At 40.9% G+C, this 20,000-nt stretch overlaps 3 protein-coding genes across 5 annotated transcripts in view; 2 read left to right on the top strand and 1 right to left on the bottom strand.

Annotated features, from left to right (window-relative positions):
- The window catches only part of HAT1 (histone acetyltransferase 1), a 39,037-nt gene extending 35,372 nt beyond the window's left edge, over window positions 1–3,665 (top strand). For all 3 annotated transcript variants that reach the window (XM_045575400.1, XM_036421903.2, XM_045575401.1), the window contains exon 11: window positions 3,231–3,665. In XM_045575400.1, coding sequence (XP_045431356.1) covers window positions 3,231–3,398 — 168 coding nt within the window. In that variant the 3' untranslated portion in view covers window positions 3,399–3,665. The remainder of the gene's footprint in view (window positions 1–3,230) is intronic.
- Window positions 1–14,996, bottom strand: part of SLC25A12 (solute carrier family 25 member 12) — a 149,638-nt gene extending 134,642 nt beyond the window's left edge. The window contains exon 1 of the mRNA XM_036421891.2: window positions 14,837–14,996. Within this exon, the coding sequence (XP_036277784.1) occupies window positions 14,837–14,854 (18 nt within the window). The 5' untranslated portion in view covers window positions 14,855–14,996. The remainder of the gene's footprint in view (window positions 1–14,836) is intronic.
- Window positions 14,809–20,000, top strand: part of METAP1D (methionyl aminopeptidase type 1D, mitochondrial) — a 72,037-nt gene continuing 66,845 nt past the window's right edge. The window contains 3 exon segments of the mRNA XM_036421907.2: window positions 14,809–14,869; window positions 14,872–15,094; window positions 15,096–15,163. Of these exon segments, the coding sequence (XP_036277800.1) occupies window positions 14,824–14,869; window positions 14,872–15,094; window positions 15,096–15,163 (337 nt within the window). The 5' untranslated portion in view covers window positions 14,809–14,823.

Here is a 20,000-nt window from a genome sequence, read left to right as displayed (position 1 = left end):
GAAATAAAGCTCAGAGGCAAATTACAAATTCTTCAGATACTTGTTCAAACCCTTTTTAACAATGTACTTTTTAATAAATGTAGTTATCCAGTGTTCTATCCCATTGAAAAAACCAAGAAAGCTTGAGGGTCCCACTCTCCCACTTTGGTTTGAAGGTCACAATGCTTATTAGGATAGGAAACCTACTACAAATTGGAAAAGCCTAGAAATGAGTTCAAATGCCCAGCTGGTGTGGCTCAGTGGTTGAACATTTACATTACGATTCATAACAGTAGCAAAATTACAGTTATGAAATAGCAATGAAAATAATTTTATGGTTGGGGGTCACCACAACATGAGGAACTGTATTAAAGGGTTGTGGCATTAGAAAGGTTGAACCACTGAACTAGGAGATCATGGTTTGTTTCCCCATCAGGGTACAAGGATGTGTTAGGGACTTGATCCCCCGTGGGGTTGTGCAGGAGACAGCTGGTCAGTGATTTTCATCATTAATGATTCTCTCTCCCTTTCCCTTCCTCTCTAAAATCAATAAAAATATATTTAGGGGAAAAAATGAGTTAAATGTCCTATAGGCATGGGAATACCGTGTTTCCCCGAAAATAAGACATCCTCCGAAAATAAGACCTAGCGCAACTTTGGGAGAAAAAATTAATATAAGACACTGTCTTGCCGAAACCGGTTTGGCTCAATGCATAGAGCGTCGGCTTGGGGACTGAAGGGACCCGGGTTCGATTCCGGTCAAGGGCATGTACCTTGGTTGTTGGCATATACCCAGTGGGGGCTGTGCAAGAGGCAGCTGATTGACGACTCTCTCTCATCGATGTTTCTAGCTCTCTATCTCTCTTCCTTCCTCTCTGTACAAAATCAATAAAATATGTTTAAAAAAAAAAAAAAGACACTCTTATTTTCCGGTAGTTGATAAGATTTCCTTGTTGAATGTATGCAGATGATTTTCTCCAATTGTCATTCCAAGCTGATATTCGTGTACTTTGTTTTGTTACCACAGCATTCTCAAATACAGAATTAAATTTAAGAATAAAGTAAAATTGCCAAATAGTGAGTGCAGTTTAGAATTTTTTTTAGGTTTGTAAAATATATGCCTGCATTTTAATGGGGAAAGTTTGGAATGTAAAATTTACATTTTTATTTTAACACATTTTATGAAAAGAAATTATAATTTTGATTGTTGCTAACTTATTACTGAGTTATGATTGATTTATTGATAGAAAAGTCCACTGATTTTTGTCTGCCTTTATTTAAGGGATTAAGTCTACATACAACTTAAACACACTGTCCCACTAAGAAATTATTTGGATAGATATTAGAATTACTAATACCTTACTTTTAAAGTTCTTTAAACATTGATAACTTTATTTGTATTGATGCCAAGAAGAGGTAAAAATAATCTGTATTAACTAGAATCATTTTTTTAAATCACAAAAAAACAACGCATCTCTAGAACAGAAGTAATTTTCAGGTGTTCAAGATAAATTTGAACAATTTCCCCCCCAAAAAAGATAAAATTGGTGCAGCTGCTTGGTCTTAGCATTAAACCTTTTATATTGTTTTAAAGGCATATTTAACTCCTAATTGGTTTACAAACATAAAATCTAGAATGGGTGTTTTCTCATTGGGTTTGGAACCAGGAATGAGGTCTAGTTCTACCTTTTACAGGTTATGTGACTGTCTAATAGCAACTGTTTACTGGGCTTCTGTTCTGTAACATGGAAATGCAGAGCTCCATAGTGAGGAACTGTTTAGAAATACATTACACTGTGCATATTTTAAAAGATTTAAAAAAAATATTTCCCTTTGGTTTAGCAGATTTTAAAAAATGTTTTTATTTTGAGAGAGAGAGAGAGAAAAGAGAAACATCAGTGTGACAGAGAAACTTCAATTGGTTGCCTTCTGAATTTACCCTGACTGGGGATCAAACCTGAAATCTGGGCATGTGCCCTGATCAGATTCAAACCACAACCTTTCGGTGCATGGAATTACACTCAACCAACTGAGTCACACCAGCCAGGGCTTCTTTGTGATAAATTTACATATATAGCTTTATACTTTTCCCATGAAGTTATTATTATTTTTTTATTCCTAGGTACTTAGCTCTCTTGAATTTAATTCATAGATTTGCCATACCAGTTAAAAGTATAATAGAGTTTAATTCTGACTTCCATCTGAAAAAAAATTGGCAGCGAAGAAAATGAAGATAGTAAGGGAGGGGGAGATAACCTCGGGAAGTATGCTTTCTTAGAAAGTTAAAAACAGCATAATAATTTAAAACATTATGTTACAGGCATATGATTAATTCTATTATTTGGAACAGAACTGATGACTATATTTAAAAACTTAATATGATAGTTTTATATGAATTTATGAATTTAATATGATTGGAAGCAGCTTCAAGCAATGGATTACTAAATAAGTGGTACAACTGGTTTGCAATTTAGATAAAGGGCTTATATTCCTATCACATAACACAATACATTTTAAAATATATTTTTATTGATTTCAGAGAGGAAGGGAGAGAAATGGAGGGCTAGAAACATAATGATGATAGAGAATCATTGATCGACTGCCTCCTTTTTTTTTTTTTTAATATATTTGTTTTTTTATAGAGAGGAAGGGAGAGGGATAGAGAGCTAGAAACATCGACCAGCTGCCTCTTGCACACCCCCTACCAGGGATGTGCCCGCAAACCAAGGTACATGCCCTTGACCGGAATCGAACCTGGGACCCTTCAGTCCACAGAACAATGCTCAATCCACTGAGCCAAACCGATATCAGCAATCCTCTCATTATTGATGTTTCTATTTCTTTTTTTTTCTTTTAATATTTTATTGATTTTTCACAGAGAGGAAGGGAGATAGATAGAGAGCTAGAAATGTCGATGAGAGAGAAACATCAACGAGCTGCCTCTTGCACACCCCCTCCTGAGGATGTGCCTGCAGCCAATGTACATGCCCTTGACCGGAATCGAACCTGAGACCTTTCAGTCTGCAAAGACTCTCTATCCACTGAGCCAAACCGGTTTCGGCTGATGTTTCTATTTCTATCTCTCCCTCTTCCTTCCTCTCTGAATGTATGGGAGAGAGGACCCCCCCTCTCTATTTTTATTAAATACATTTATTAAATACAAATAAAAATAAATTAAAAAATAAAATCTAAGAATATAAAGACACATATCAGCATTCTTAGTCTAACCAATAATTGTGTTTGTTGCTTAGAAAAAGCAGAGAGATCTTGCTAAAATGAGAAAATGTCTTAGACCAGAAGAACTGACAAACCAGATGAACCAAATAGAAATAAGCATGCAACACGAACAACTGGAAGAAAGCTTTCAGGATCTTGTGGACGATTATCGACGTGTTATTGAACGCCTTGCTCAAGAGTAAAGATTATACTGCTCTGTACAGGAAGTTTGCAAATTTCTGTACATTGTGTAGTGAAAAATATAACTAATTTTAAAATCTTGTAACATTTTACTTACATTAAAAGTTATCTATCTTTAGTTGAATATTTTCTTTTGGAGAGATTGTATATTTTAAAATACTGTTTAGAGTCTATGAGCATTTATTACATTTTAAAGATACAACTTCTGAAATGTCAGTGCAAAATTGCTTGCCTTCTTAAGCAGTATAATAAATGCTTAGTTGTGTTACGTTAATGTGTGATGATATGATTCTTAAATACTTTTTCAGTTAGGTTTTAAGCTGTTATTATTCTTCCCACTCTTTGCTTCTAAGATTTTACATCTGACATCTTTAAAACACTTTTTTTTGAGGTCTTCCTAATTTGTTTTTCCTATATGATTTTTCTAAATAGAAATGTTCCAAGTATAGATTTAATTTAAGCAAACTCCAGTTAACCACTTGTTTAGGGGTAGCATGGATAAGAGAGAGGGGAGAAACTAGATACAGCCTAAAACCTAAGTGTTCAGCATCAGATATTAATTGAAGATAATTTAGAAGTTAGTTTTAGTGTAACTATTTTATAAATAACAATAATATAAGATAATAATTTGCCGAAACCGGTTTGGCTCAGTGGATAGAGCGTTGGCCTGCGGACTGAAAGGTCCCGGGTTCGATTCCTGTCAAGGGCATGTACCTTGGTTGCAGGCACATTCCCGATGGGGAGTGTGCAAGAGGCAGCTGATCGATGATTCTCTCTCATCGATGTTTCCAACTCTATCCCTCTTTCTTCCTCTCTGTAAAAAAATCAATAAAATATATTTTTTAAAAATAAAATAAGATAATAAGATGAAAATCAGTTTATAAAAATCCAATTTACACCATAATTGAAATCTTGTGTATAATGAGGTGGATATCTGTTGTGATTGGTTACAAGGTTCCAAGATTTTGAAGTCCAACAAGAAAAAAAAAAATAATGGTAAATAGTATATTGTTACTTTATCTTTATTGGAGTATAAATTGCTTGATGCAGAATCATAAAAGTAAAAGCTTGGTGTTTATAATGCGTATCAGAAAGTAATGTTGTTATATAACCTCCAAAATGGTATATAACTTGAACTTTAATTTTTAATTTTTTTTTAAGAGAAAGGGAGGGAGAGGGAAAGAGAATTAGAAACATCAGTAATGAAAGAGAATCATTGATCGGCTGCCTCTTGTACACCCCACACTGGATCCAGCCTGCAACCCTGGCATGTGCCCTGACCGGGAATCAAACTGTGACCTCCCGGTTCATAGGTTGGCACTCTACCACTGAGCCACACTAGCTGGGCAGTATATTCATTTTATATATCATAACATATGGTAACCTCCCATATGTATTGTTCTCCTACTTACTGTTTAAACTTTAAACTTCTGAAGATCATTGGAGCTGTCTTGTTTAGTGCAGTTATTCCACTGTATGGTTATACCATAAGTTACTCTACCAGACCACTATTATTTAGGTTGTTCCAATACTTTCCATTACAAACAACACACAATGCATGTTCTTATACATGTGCTATGCTTAGATGTAGGAATACAGTAGGCCCTTGAACAAAGCAGGGGTCAGGGGCATCAACCACCCACACATAATAAAATTCATATATAACCCAAGTCAGTCCTTCATGTATGCAAATTCCCAACTGTGGATTAAAAATACAATTGACGTAATGTACATGTCCACTTGAACACAGAAATTTTAAATCTATGTATAAGAGGACCACACAGTTCACTCCTATGTTATCCAGAAATTTACCTATAGTTTAAAGCCCTAGAATCAGAGACTTTAGTCTGACCTCATTCTTACAGTGATAATATATTTACAACAGTTATAATTATTAACATGAACCAAGGTTACAGAAGCTTAATATTGTACCAGTCTGGAATAAGCTCTATGCAAATAAGAGCATAATGGACTTCTCTAACCATCCACAGTTAGAAATGTGAATTATCTTAAAAGCACAATGAGTTGATGCTTAGGCCTGTGCACATGACTTGGTTTATTCCTTTAGTCTTACTTTTCTCAAATTTTACCATTCAGTGCTCTATAGCAGGGTTTCCCAGTCTCGGCACTATAGACATCTTGGGGCAGGCCATTCTTAGTTGAGCAGGCTGACCTGTGTATTGTGACCTGGTTAACAGCATCCCTGACCTCTACTCACTGATGCCAGTAGTGCTACCTCCAGTTGTAATAACCAAACATGTCTCCAGACATTGCCATACGTCCTCTGAAAGGCAAAATCACCCTTAAGAACCACTGTTAGGTGGGATTGAGTATTCTTCCACTGTAAGCACTATTTATTATGTAACTAGAGGCCTGGTGCATGAAAATCATGCACTGGAGGGAGGTCCCTCACCACGGCCTGCCCCTTCTTACAGTCCAGGAGCCTTCAGGGGCAGGAGGCAACCTAGCAATCGGGAAGGCAATGCCCCATCACACCTCTGCTGTTGCCATTGCCGACAGCGCAAGCCTCAGCTGGCTCTGGTTACTTGAGCCTAGGGCAGCCCTGAGCAGCTAGGCAGCTGCCATCCGAGGCTTGCCTGCACCTCGGGCCGGTCCTGGGCAGCTGTGGGGCTGAGGGGACTGGGGGACTCCAGAGTCAGGCGCCTGCTGCCCAAGCAAGGCTGAGGGGACTGGGGGACTCCAGAGTCAGGCGCCTGCTGCCCAAGCAAGGCTGAGGGGACTGGGCGCCACCATCTTGTGGGTGTGGGCACTGCCATCTTTGGGGGTGTGACAGTCAATTAGCATATCCCCTCATTGGCTGTGGGCATTGCCTCTTTGAGGGCAGGGCAGACAATTAGCATATTCCCTCTTTATTAGATAGGATATTAGAACACTTCAATTCCAAACACCTTCGTTCTAATAGTATTTCGTAGTTTGATATTCCATAGTTTGAGCTCCCTGTGTTTAACCCAAGCCTATATTAAAGCACATTTGGGTTTTCTATCTTCTCGTACGAGCATCATGTCTAGGTCCCATTCTTGTGTAAGTATATATGCAAAATAGTGATGGAATCTCTTGAGTGAAGGGTATGTATAGCACTTCACATTTTGGTAGGTTTTGCACACATTTGAGATAATAGAGAAATCTGAATATGGACTTTATGTTAGATGACATGGAATTTTGTTAATTTTCATAGTTGTGATACTGTGATTGTGTAGATTAAAAAATGTCTTTATTCCTCTGCATCACATGTTTTAAGTATTTAGGGTCAGAGTCCTGACCTCTACAAAGTATATTCAAATGGTCCAGAAAAAAAATATTTGTGTAGGAGGGATATATATACACATATGTACATACATATATGCACAAACATATCTACAGAAAAAAAGTAAATGTGACAATCTTTTTTAAATTACTGAATGTAGGTGGAAGATATATAGAAGTGTTCACTGTATGATTCAACTTTTCTAAGTTTTCAAAATAAAAATTAGAAAGAAAAGATATTGCATATATAAAAAAAAAACTATGAAAAAGGAACAATCAATAAGAAAGAGTTCTTGGAAATTTAAAATTATTTTTCTAATTCAAGCAGCAGAAATGTAGGGTAATAAAGCTGAAGAAATTTCCCAGAAGATCAAAAAGAGAGAAATTATGAGAGAGGAGATAAATCAATGTGGGAAGTCTGGTAACCTGCTTATTTTCATTTTAGAGTGGAAAGGCAAACAGGATATTTTCAAAGAATGAGAGGATAATTCCTCAGAAATTCAGAAATGAATCTTCAAACTAGAAGAGCTCACTGAAGATTGAGCAAGATTAAATTGTCACTAACATCCACTGAGTGCTTACTATCTGTTAAGCACTTGCATCAGTCATCTCAGTTTTCATAACCCTGTGGTGCGCAAGGTATGATCAAGTGAAGTTATTTCTCTCAAGTTTACATAGTAAGTGGCAGAGCTAAGATTTTACCCCAAACAGTATAATTCATTTGCATGCTTTTAAAAAATATATATTTTTATTGATTTCAGAGAGGGAGAGAGAGATAGAAACGTCAATAATAAGAATCACTGGCCGAAACCGGTTTGGCCCAGTGGTGGAGCGTAGGTCTGCGGACTGAGGGGTCTCGGGTTCGATTCCGGTCAGGGGCATGTGCATTGGTTGCGGGCACATCCCCAGCAGCTGGTCGATGTTTCTCATCGATGTTTCTAGCTCTCTATCTCTCTCCCTTCCTGTCTGTAAAAAATCAAAATATATTTAATGTGGGGCATATGAGTATCTGAAGAGCTGTTGTGCATAAGATGCTACACGAAGTGCCTTATAAATATCCTGTAAAAATGTTTTTTAAGATCTGCAGTGTTATTTTGTACACAGACTGGAACAGGGATGAATCTTTTCTACGATCTTTCTGGGGTTACCTGTATCTTAAAATTGGAAGGTGTGGAGTTAGAGTTGGATTAGGTGATCTTTGAAACTCCTTCCAGTCCTTCAACTAACTGTATTCTCTTCCAACTTAATAAAAAGCCAGTTGGAAAATGTGCTTTGGTTAGACTCTCAGTTCACCTGGACAGTTCTTTAGATTTTTAATTAATAACTTTGGCAGGTGAATCTGTGTGGAAGTCTTGGGCTGTACAGTTTGTTTGCCTAGCTCTCTTGAATCCCCTTTGTGAAGGCTGTGGGACCACCACAGTGAAGCTTGTTTGCTGTCTGCTACTAGAGCAGCTGCTGCTTTTCTTCCTTTATCCTTTATCAAGCAAAAGAAAATTCAGTGATGCTTGTGTGTGCTCCAGGAGAATGCTCTCCAGACAGGTTATTCTCTGGGCTAAAGTGGATGGGTAAGCACAGAGGAGCTCAGCTCAATGGGGAGAGAGGTCGAGGCAGCATCTGCCCTCTTGATTGTTTCAACATTTTCAGTCTTGAGTATAGAATATAGAATGTGTGCAGTGAGAGGCGAGCAGAAGAAGTTAAGAAATGCACTACTGCTTTGTCTGTCAGCCAGTTTGGGGAGTGAAGATGGAGTGTGGGAGGGGAGAGAGGGGCATGCAGCTAGTGTACTTTTTCTATTCATAAATCTCTTGTTATTTCATAATCTCCACTTTGGATATTCTTACTGAAGTGTATTTGGCATAACTGTTAACTGACCAAGGAGTATTGGTTCATGCTGATAGGCAGGAAATAAAATCACAAATATTTTCAAACACTGACTTTAATGGTCAAACTTCTTTCTCTATGAACCGGTCTCATACAATCTTACAAAACCATCTATTTTACTCACACGTACTAAGAATTAAAGAGCAAACACAGAGCCAGAAATCCAGCCAAAGAATAAACAAGGATGGCCAAAACCAGTTTGGCTCAGTGGATAGAGCATCGGCCTGCGGACTCAAGGGTCCCAGGTTCGATTCTGGTCAGGGACATGAACCTTGGTTGCGGTCACATCCCCAGTGGGGGTGTGCAGGGGCGTGTGCTGGAGGCAAATGATTGATGTTTCTCTCTCATCAATGTTTCTCTCTGTCCCTCTCCCTTCCTCTCTGTAAAAAATCAATAAAATATATTTTTAAAAAATAAAGATGGACAAATAGGAGACGTTAACTAGGAATGTACCATCACTTCAAGAGGGAAAAGAAGAAGAAAAAACAACCCATATACACAGTACAATCAATAATATTACAGAAGGCTAGAAACAATTACAGAAGATAAACAAATGCAGAGTGAAGGCAAATAAAAAAGAGAATGCACAGTAGAATGCAATAAAGACATGCCCTTTTGCATGTGGTTTGTCTGCTCTCTTTTATCTTACACAGATATATCACTGGGCATGGTAAAAAGAGATACCTTCCCTTAGAAAGTCCAACAAATGGTATATGTATTTAAAAAATCTGGATAAATATACATCAACTTGTGAATAGTGATTGTCTGGAGGGAGCTTTTTTTTGGGGGGGTAGAGGGGGGAGCCTGTATTTTTGTATTATATATTTCAGTATTTTTTAAACGTTTGTGTGTTTTTTAAATCCTCACCCGAGGATATGTTTTTATAGATTCTAGAGAAAGGGAAAGAGAAACATCGACGAGAGAAACATTGATCTTTTTGCCTCACCTATGTGCTCTGACCAGGAATCAAACCTGTCACCTAGGTATGTGCTCTGATCAGGAATTGAACCCACAACCTTTGGGTGTAAGGGATGAAGTTCCAATCCACTGAACCACCCAGCCATGGCAAAATGTTTTAAAGAGCACATATTACAGACATGTGTAAACAGAAAAGAAAAACCAAAACACTTTAAAAATAATTCCAATAAGAGAGAGCCTTTTCCTTTCTCTTCTTTTGTAAGTATGTATGGAAGATGCTTAAAAAAAAACAAAAAACACATTTCCCTTTCTCTCACCTTCATCTCTGCAGAAAGTAGAGGAGATTAAACAGGTACAATTTCCTGGGAACTTATATAATTAGAGTTAAGCATTTTTCTCAGTTCTCAGCAGCCAGAGATAGAATCTGTGACCCCCCGCCCCCCCTCCTGGCATTGCTGCTATGCAGTTTTTGCCTCAAGGGTATTCAGTTTTTCTCTATGGGCAATCTTATGAGCATATCAGTTTGAGTTTTCCAATTAGTTCATACTAGTTCCAACAAAAATAGTATCATATCTCCTTGGAGCCTAGTGTGGGCACTTAAGTTATTTATTGATTGGCTGATTGATCACTAGCATCTTTTGGAAACTTTCTGCCGTTCTTCCTTACTCTGAATAGGTTCTTCATTCTCCAGAAGTATATAAGCAGGTGCTACTTTCCCAGGGATTACTAACGGAGAATAGATGGCAGTCGCTAATGGTATTCATTCTTATTTAAATTTCATGGGGCAAATGCACACTTCTGCTTTAATCCAGCTTCCCGCAGAGCCAGTTCCAAGAGATGAGGTCAGGGAAGCCTTGACCTTCAAGCCTGTACAGTTTCCAAGCCATCTCCGACTAAAGCAAGCAGTGTTTGGGACCATCCACCTCCTTTTCCCAATAACCTTCCCATACCTTCCCTCCCTCGATCCCTGCCAACCATTCCAGGTGGGCAACTGCTCCAACAGTGACTAGGCTGTTGTTGCAGCATGATTTCTGCCTTACAACCCCTCATAATATATAAGACAGCTTGAAAAAATAAATGAGCCAGGCTGGTCCTGAGAACGACTCCCTTGGGACAAGGTTAGCCCTGTCTGGTCCCATTCCACTCTGCTTACATGACAGACTGTCAATTTGGATTAGGTCTATGCATTAGGCTATAGATCCCTGAAATCTTCTGATTTCAATACAGGAGGGGCTCAAGTAGAGCAATCTTGTTAGGAGGGAGTGGGACTTAACGTTCACTTGAGAAAATGTCATTGGACAAAAAATGGGAGGGACATGAGGGTCACATACAACTAAATCCCCTATGCCCTTTATCAGGCAGGGGTCCTTCTAGGCAACCACAAATCCAGGAAAGATATCCACATGATTTCACAACTGCCGTGGTATAGCATTAGTTTTCCTAAAACAAAACAAACATGGAGCATTTATACACTTTTTTTCTAAGGACATCCCTAGATTACCAGTAACATATCCTTATTGTCTCAAATGACCGCTATTGGAAATGACATTCTGCATGCAAGTTGGCTAAAAGAATGCCCTAGAAACTTTTTGCTTTGAACGTATAATCATTTGAAGCCAGGCCCTAACTTTAAAGGGGTCCGCTCAGCTACAAAGAGGGGTCCCTGTTGTATGCAGATTATATTTATGCAGAACTCTTAGTTCCTAGAAAGAATATTTGACTTAAGACATGTAAGTAAATAAAAGTATTTCCTCATACTAAAATTTGACAAACTAGAGGGCAGTTTTGGAAATACTCTTCTCAAGCTATAGCGTAAAATGCTAAGAAAGGATCCTGAAATCAAATTTAAAAAAGCTACTTTTTCTGATTCAGATGGCCAAACTGATGGCAAGCTCAGCAATGGTAAATGAAGGCTGGAATACATAGAATCTGCTCTGTGCCCAGTAAAAAACACCACATTTTTTTTCAGTCAGTTTTACATGTTCATAAATAACAATTTTCTTCTATAGATATGTAAGTACCTTACTATGTTTTTAAGTATCTTGCACTATAAGTAATCCTAATGAGTACTTAAAATTTAAACTTGTAAAACAAGTTATAAAATGTATTACAAAGCAAAATTTGTTTTTAAAGGATTTCATGTCACATAATCCCCTAGGGCATTTAAAAATATAAATGTGAATTACAAATTCAATACATACATTACAGAGGCCGATATAATTTATTTTTTCTAACTTATTTATTATTTTTTTATTGTTTAAAATATTACATATAGTAGTACATATATCTTTTTTTCCCCATTGACCTTTCCCCAGCCTCCCCTACCTCCTGTCCCATGCCCTCAGCCCACTCCCCAGTGCCTTGTGTCCATTGGTGTGCTTATATGCATGCATACAAGTTCTTTGTTGATTTCCCCCCCCCCCTTCCCCAACACTCCCCAGCCTTCCTGCTGTAATTTGACAGTCTGTTCAATGCTTTACTGCCTCTGTATCTATCTTTTTGTTCATCAGGTTATAATGCTCTTTATTTTCCATAAATGAATGAGATCATGTGATATTTTTCTTTCATTGCCTGGCTTATTTCACTTAATACTCTACAGAGACCAAAATAATTTAAATATTATCACAAAATATATACAACTTTTGAAAAAAGTTATATGGTATAAATCTATAATAAAATATTAAGTAGAAGGAGAAAGGTAAGACTGACTTCAAAAATATAAAATCAGAATTTATTTGATATATTTCTTTTATAAAAACGATACAGATATTTTTAAAAGATTCTAATAAGACATGATCTCTTTTTAAAATATTTTATTGGTTTTTTTTACAGACAGGAAGGGAGAGGGTTAGAAAGTTAGAAACATCAAGGAGAGAGAAGCATTAATCAGCTGCCTCCTGCACATTCCCTACTGGGGATGTGCCTGAAACCAAGGTACATGCCCTTGACTGGAATCAAACCTGAGACCCTTCAGTCCGCAGGCCAATGCTCTATGCACTGAGCCAAACCAGCTAGGGCAAGACATGATCTTTTAAAAACCAAGGTAAAAGGCCTGTAAAACAATTATTAATCACAATTAATAAAAATATTTTACCATTGAAGAATGAATTTTTGGACACAAAAAAATTAAGGTGTTAAGAAATTATCCTTTATTTCTTGAACCCTGGTTTTGAAAAATTATTCAACTTTTACTCAGGAAACCCAAGTACAAAGTCTGAATAATGAAGGGAGTTCAAATCAGTGAGGTAACACAATATAACTAATTTTCATTTCACTGGTGGGAAGATGGGCAGACATGGAGTCGTGAGTCACTAATGGTTACTCATCTAGATGAAAGCATAATATCCTGAAAGCCAGGACCACAGAATGTTAGCATTGCAAGAGGTCCCAGATTATCAGTGGTCTAGCTCTTTATCCTGTTGGCCACTATGCATATATCTCGTAAATTGGTGATTTAGGAGGACACATGCTGGCAGCTTTTAATCCTTCTATAGTAGCAGAACGATATGGCATGAAAGAAACAGAATCAAGAATCTGTGGATGAACTATGCAAGTTACTACCTGCTTCATTTCTCACTTATCTTATACAGCCACGTTCTATACGGACCTACTTGGGGATTCCACCAGGGTGGTACCACCTGAGTCTTCACAGTGTTTCCTTTTCCTTGTTCTTGTAGTCGCCAGGGAACACATTGTGCAATGGTTTCCCCCAGGTCGGCTGAACTACATCATGTGAACATGTGTTCTGTTTCAGATGTTTGAAATTGGGCTTAATGCCTTCTGACCTTTCACCAGGCACCCTGGGTTTCTTTTTTCTGCACACTTCCTGAGCCTCTGTGTCCTGTTAACTCTCAGGCTCCTTTGTTTACCATCATCAAAAGATCTCTCCCTGAAATGGATCTGGATTTGGAAAAGGTGGGTGTTGAAGTAACGTGTAGGGGTACTTTTCATTCTCATCCCATACATCTTATTTACCTCAGTGGAAAACATGATTTCTCTTTGTCTTTCAAGGGGACCCCAAAGCACCCAAAACTGGATCACCAAAGAGTACAGCATGTGTCCTCTAACAAACTGCCAAAAAAAAAAAAAAAAATCATTCTCTCTCTTTTTTTTTAAAATCCTCACCCAAGGACATTTGAGAGAGGGAGGGAGGCAGTGAGGGAGAGACACACACAGAGAAACATTGATGTGAGAGTGAAACATCAATCAGTTGCCTCCTGCATGGCAGACAGGATGGAACCCACAACCTGGATAAGTGTCCTGACAGGGAATCCAACCTGTGACCTTTTGGTGTACAGAACAAAGCTCCAACAGACTGAGCCACACCTGCCAGGGCCAAAATTCACTCTCTTTAAAAGTAAAAAATATCAGAACTATGTAGTCATTAAAAAGAATGAGCTTGAGCTAAGCGTTCTGAGGTTTGATGTTTATGATGAATGGAAAAAAACAAGTTGCAACAGTAAGTCTGTGAATCCATTTAAAATATTGACAGATATTTGCCTCTCAAAGGCCTGGAATGATGCACACTAGGGGGAAGGGGGGTTGCATGTGGAGAGTGGAGTGCAGACAGGGTGAGGAAGGGGACTGCACTTTTTCCTTTAATCTGAATTTCTGAATTGTCCGGATTTTTCACTGAGTGTATAATTAAATTAAATCGTTAAAAATTAATTAGGAAACACATTTACCAAAAATCCTTATCCATCTTTATTGCATTTAAAGTCCGGGAAACTGTTACATTCTTGGTTTGGCAGGTTCCATGGAGAGTTCAATTCCTTCACCAGATACTCCTTGCATATCAGCTCTTTGCTGGGCACCAGACTACCAAGATGAATGACACCTGGTCCATGACAGGATGGAATCTGCCCCAGAACGCAAATAAGAGGAAAAGTGAATTTGGGACAAACGGGCACTGTCATCACCAGGGACACATCAGCTCCCTCCTTGCCTCACCATTGGCCTTCTGTAGGCTGCATCTTTCAGCAGCGCAATTGGCAGACGTCATGCTCTCATTCTTAAAAGTCAAGTTCAGGCTTACGTCTCCCGTTAATACAGCTAAGCGGGGGGGTGTCCTTGGGAAATGAGAAGTCCCCTACACACATACCCGGAACAGACTTTGCAGCTGCACACAAATCCTGTGTTGTCTTGGAGTCTCCGTTGAATAATGTAGATTATCGGACTGCCCAGGGGCAGCTGGCGACTTTGAACCAAATTTACCTTTCAGCCGAATCCGGGGAAAGAATTCGCAACTAAAGTGACAAACAATGCAAAGTGCTAAGGTGAACGCTCGATTGTGCTTTTATTTATTTATTTTTCCTCCCAACTTCAGGTCTCCATGCACCACAACGTTGATGCACCAAAGACCGGATGCCACGCTTACCTGACCGGCTTCTTCCATCCCACCTGGACGCCGGGTGCAGCGCGGGCGCGCGAACCGCGGCCGGAGCCCGCCTCTCGAGGCCGGAGCGGGGCTCGGGCGGGCGGCCGCGGGTTACCTCGCTGCCCCGGGCCGGACCCCCTCCGCCGCCGCCGCCGCCGCCGGGGATCCCGCAGTCAGGCCGCCGCGCGCACGCGCGCTCCCCCGGGCGGTCCTGGCCCCGCAGGGCTGCGTCCGGACGGCTCCGGCGGGCGGGGCGGGGAGCGCGCGGCCACGTGACCCGCGCCAACATGGCGGCGCCCAGGGGCGTCCACCTGCTCGTCCGCAGAGGTAAGCACCTGCAGGACAGCCCTGCGGGGGTTCGCGGCGTCGCCCTTCGCCGGTCCCTCGGGTTCAGGGGGATCCACATTCGCGCTCCGACGTCGCGGCGCGCACACGGATGTGCTTTCGGTTGTGCGGCTCCGGCAGGCACACGCGGTGACACTGACACGCGGCCGACCCGCCGCGGGGACCGGCAGGCACACGCGGTGACACTGACACAGGTTCACAGTCACCCGCCCAGACCACGTCACCGCGTGGCCTCGACGCGCGTCACCCCCTGAGACTGAGGGGACGTCGTGTGGAGTGTCCTCCCCGCACCTCAGGGTGTGCCTGGTGCACACACTTCCCGTTCCCGCCCGGCGCTGGGCGCGGAGCCCGGGGTACCGCAGCGCGCCTGGTCCCAGCTGCCACCCGGAGGGCACGCTGGGGTCCGTCCGCACGATCTCACACGGCTTTGGCGGGGAACCTGCGAAATGTGATTATGTTCTAACAGGGACTTAAGATTTATGTCTGGGTAGCTTTCAGTAAGGGTTATTGGTGTATGGAGTGTGTGTCTGTGTGAAAATTTAGTAAATCTACAAATACTTCTGCATCTGAATTAGGGAAATCTTTGTTGGGTTGGAACTAGTTTCTGAATCTTTGTTAGAAAGAAGTAGGAAGTTGTTTCAAGGATGCGGAGGGGTAGAACTAACATTTTGAGAAACTACTTTAGGTGTCAGGCATGTAGGAATAAGTCCGGTGAGATAAATACTATTTTTTATAGTAAATAACTGTGTTTATCAAATGCCTGATAGTACATGGCACTGTGTTAACTACATTACATATGTCAGCTACACAGTGTAAAACCCAATAAATGAGCAGTATTCCCTATTTGCAGATGATAGACGTGAGACAGAGAGGTTAAGTAGTGTGACTGGTCACCCAGATTGTGAGAGGCAAAATGGGTATTTGAACATGATTTTTTTTTTTTAAGCTAATTTCTCTGCACTTCATGGCATGATCTCTCCATAGAAATCAGTGTGCAGCCAAAAACCGGTTTGGCTCAGTGGATAGAGCGTCTGCCTGCAGGCTAGGCTGAAAGGTCCCGGGTTCGATTCTGGTCAATGTACTTGGTTGCGGGCACATCCCCAGTAGGGGGTGTGCAAGAGGCAGCTAATCGATGTCTCTCTTATCAATGTTTCTAACTCTCTATCCCTCTCTTGCTTCCTCTCTGTGAAAAATCAATAAAATATATTTTAAAAAATCAGTGTGCAAAGTTCAGGTGAGGCAGGACAAGTATGATGATGATGATGGTGTGTGTGTGTGTGTGTGTGAGAGAGAGAGAGAGAGAGAGAGAGAGAGAGAGAGAAGCAAACAGGAGAATGTTTTTAGAGAGGAAAGAGGTTGGTAGGCAGATAAACCTCAGTATTTCAGTGCTGGTGGAGATGAGAGAGGAGCCAGAGGAAGATTTGAGGTGAGAGATGTGTCAGGGGAATGTGATGTAGGCAGTGTTTTGAACTGGTTGAATGGAAGAGTGGAAGTCAGCATGAAAGTGCAGCTTTGTGAAAAGAGTGCCAATTTACATCTCTTAAGAGCTGGGCTCCAGTCCAGACTCTGTACTAATCAAGTTACTTTTCTGTTTCCTCTTTTGACAAGAAGTAATGGCAACTAGACTTATTTTTTGTGCACTACAGAGAATGGTAAAGAGGATCTGGGGAGAAAGTCAAGGTAAAGGAGGAGGCAAAACACACACACAAACACACACACACACACAGATATATATCCTATATAATAAAAGCCTAGGTGGCATCACGCCATCACAAGATGGCTGCCACAAGATGGCTGGCAGGGGAGGGCAGTTGGGGACAACCAGGCCTGCCTGCAGGGGAGGGCAGTTGGGGACGACCAGGTCAGCAGGGGAGGGCAGTTAGGAGTAATCAGGTTGGCAGTGGAGGGTAGTTGGGGGTGGGCAGTTGGGGGTGATCAGGCCAGCAGGGCAGGGCAGTTGGGAATGATCAGGCCAGCAGGGGAGCAGTTAGGTGTCAATCAGGCCAGCAGGTGAGGGGTTAGAGAGTGATCAGTCTAACAGGTAGAAGTGGATAGGGGTAATCAGGCAGGCAGGCAGGCAAGTGGTTAGGAGCCAGCAGACCTGGCAGTCAGACATCCCTCAAGGGCAGTCAGACATCCCCCAAGGGGTCCCAGATTGGAGAAGGTGCAGGCCAGGCTGAGGGACATAATGCACGATTTTTATGCACTGGTCCTCTAGTGTGTGTGTGTGTGTGTGTGTGTGTGTGTACTCTCTTTGCATATTACAGAAATAACATATTAATATTTTTGTCACTTATGATTTTGGCAAATAGTGGCTCAGACAGTCAGGAAAAGCTGTTACAGGGAAGCCAGGCCTGGTTATTGGTTCCTATAACCCATCCCACTATACCCCACAATGCTGCAACAGCTGAGAAAGGGAACTTCTCATAAGAAGAGGAAGGGAAAATGTGTCATTAGGAAGAGATTTAGGGATGGGTACAGGCCCCCTTTATGGAGTGTTCATAGCTAGTTTTACATTACAGACAAGTTTCCTGTACCACCTGCTCTCCACCTCTCCTTTCCCCTGGGTTGAAAATGAAGAGTAAATTCATGAAGGCTCCTCTTTCTTTTCCTTTTCACCCATTTAGAGTGATCTACCTCTATCTACTACTATAAGTTGTATTTTTTTTAAATTGATTTCAAAGAGGAAGGGAGAGGGAGAGAGAGAGAAACAACAATGATGAGAGAGAACCACTGACAGCTGCCTCCTTCAAACCCCACACTGGGAATCCAGCCCGCAGCTTGGATATGTGTCCTGACCAGGAATCAAACCTTGACCTCCTGATTCAGAGATCGATGCTTAACCACTGAGCCAGGCTGGCCAGGCGACTGTAAGTCTTTATGTGCCAACATTTATCAACATGTATGTGCATCTTTCCTCCTGGAAAATGGAAAGAAGACATTTCTTAACCTCTTAAGAAGGGCATAAAGTATTCCTCATGATTCTCCAGCTCATTGTAGCTTTAGTAACAATATACCCTATATATATGTTAATTACCATCCTTTTCTCACTATTGCACTCCTAACTAAATTGTTAATTATTGATGAGCTGTGTCCTGTTTGTCTTAATAGGCACAGTACCTGGTTTGCAGTTAAACTCATTAAAAACATACAGAATTGAGAGGCTATTAAGACTTGTTCTTTTCTATAATGGGCTAATGCAGTGGTCAGCAAACTGCGGCTCGTGAGCCACATGTGGCTCTTTGGCCCCTTGAGTGTGGTCTCCCACAAAATACCAGGTGCGGGCATGCATATACAGTGCGATTGAAACTTCATGGCCCATGCGCAGAAGTCGGTTTTCAGCTCTCAAAAGAAATATCAGTCGTTGTATTATTATTTGTTCTGTTGACTAAGGAGTTTGCCGACCACGGGGCTAAGGGATGAGTAGAAACTATGAGTCGTGACATTGGAAATGACAGATCAGTCTCTTGAAACCAGAAGGTGACGTAACAAGAGCCTTTTAGGGAACACAGTATCTGCACATAATGTGAATGAAATCCTTTCAGAATAGAACCCCCTATAGAAACATTGTGGCCGAAACCGGTTTGGCTCAGTGGATAGAGCGTCGGCCTGTGGACTCAAGGGTCCCAGGTTGGATTCCGGTCAAGGGCATGTACCTTGGTTGCAGGCACATCCCCAGCAGGGAGTGTGCAGGAGGCAGCTGATCGATGTTTCTAACTCTCTCTGTTTCTCTCCCTTCCTCTTGTAAAATATCAATAAAAATATATTTTAAAAATATTTGTGTATAGAAGTTAAATGGCAAGCCTAAAGATTAAGTATCTCAAAATGTCAGTTATCTTCACATGACAGGCCAAAATACCCTGCTTCCCTGAAAATAAGACATCCTCCGAAAATAAGACCTAGCGCATGGAAAGATAAGACATTCCCTGAAAATAAGACCTAGCGCAACTTTGGGAGAAAAATTTAATATAAGACACTGTCTTATTTTCGGGGAAACAGGGTAGTTCCTGTATTCCTTTCTCTCTTCCTCCCTGTCTCTCTCTTGCTCTCACTATCTCTCTCTCTCATCTTCGATTTACTCCCATGAATAATTTAAGGCAATTTTTACTTCTTCCTACCTTTTTTTTTGACATCTGTGAGAATTTAATTCCAGGTAATTTGAATTGTGAGTCAGATTTATTAGAGATTATTAAGTGGGAAAAGAGGTTGGAATGGGGGAAGGGAAGAAATCTAAAAAAAGAAGTGCTTGAAGTTTAAGCAATGTAGCCATGGAAGATAAGAAGTTGAAGCTAGCTGCTTTTGGTAGTAGAATATACAGGACTTGGGGACCGCCTGACTGGGACAGCTGAGGCATGTGTGTGCGAAGGGATGGAGATACAGACTCCTGCCCCCTTAGGATTGGAGAAAATGATAGATGTGCGTGTAAACAGTTCTTCATGTGGGAAAAAGGACAGAAAATTGAAGAAGCTGGACTTCTATTTCTTTCTGACCATTTTTGCAGAGGTTGGAGATGAAAGAAGGTAAGAGAATGGTAAGGAGGAGAAAAAGCGGATAAAGGATAACAGAAGGACTGCCCCGCACTGTTAAGTTCCAAGTGGAATTAGAGACAGGGTTCTGGTAGTGGCCCCGCTCACTGCCTCTGTGTGATTTTCTCTAAACGGGCGTCCTCTGTGCGTGTAAAAGAGCGAGGGAAGTTGGATTGATTGGAATTTTCCAGATGGATGCCCTGGAAAGACCAGGGAGTAAGTAAGGGAATGGGAGGGGTTGGCAAGAGGGGGATTAAATTAATGAATTCTAGTGTCAAGCTTAGGCTGGAAGT

The sequence above is a fragment of the Pipistrellus kuhlii genome, unplaced genomic scaffold, assembly GCF_014108245.1.
Source record: "Pipistrellus kuhlii isolate mPipKuh1 unplaced genomic scaffold, mPipKuh1.p scaffold_m20_p_7, whole genome shotgun sequence".
Classification (NCBI taxonomy): Eukaryota; Metazoa; Chordata; class Mammalia; order Chiroptera; family Vespertilionidae; genus Pipistrellus; species Pipistrellus kuhlii.
The sequence above is the reverse complement of the archived record's forward strand: the minus strand, read 5'-3'. Positions and strand labels throughout refer to the sequence as shown.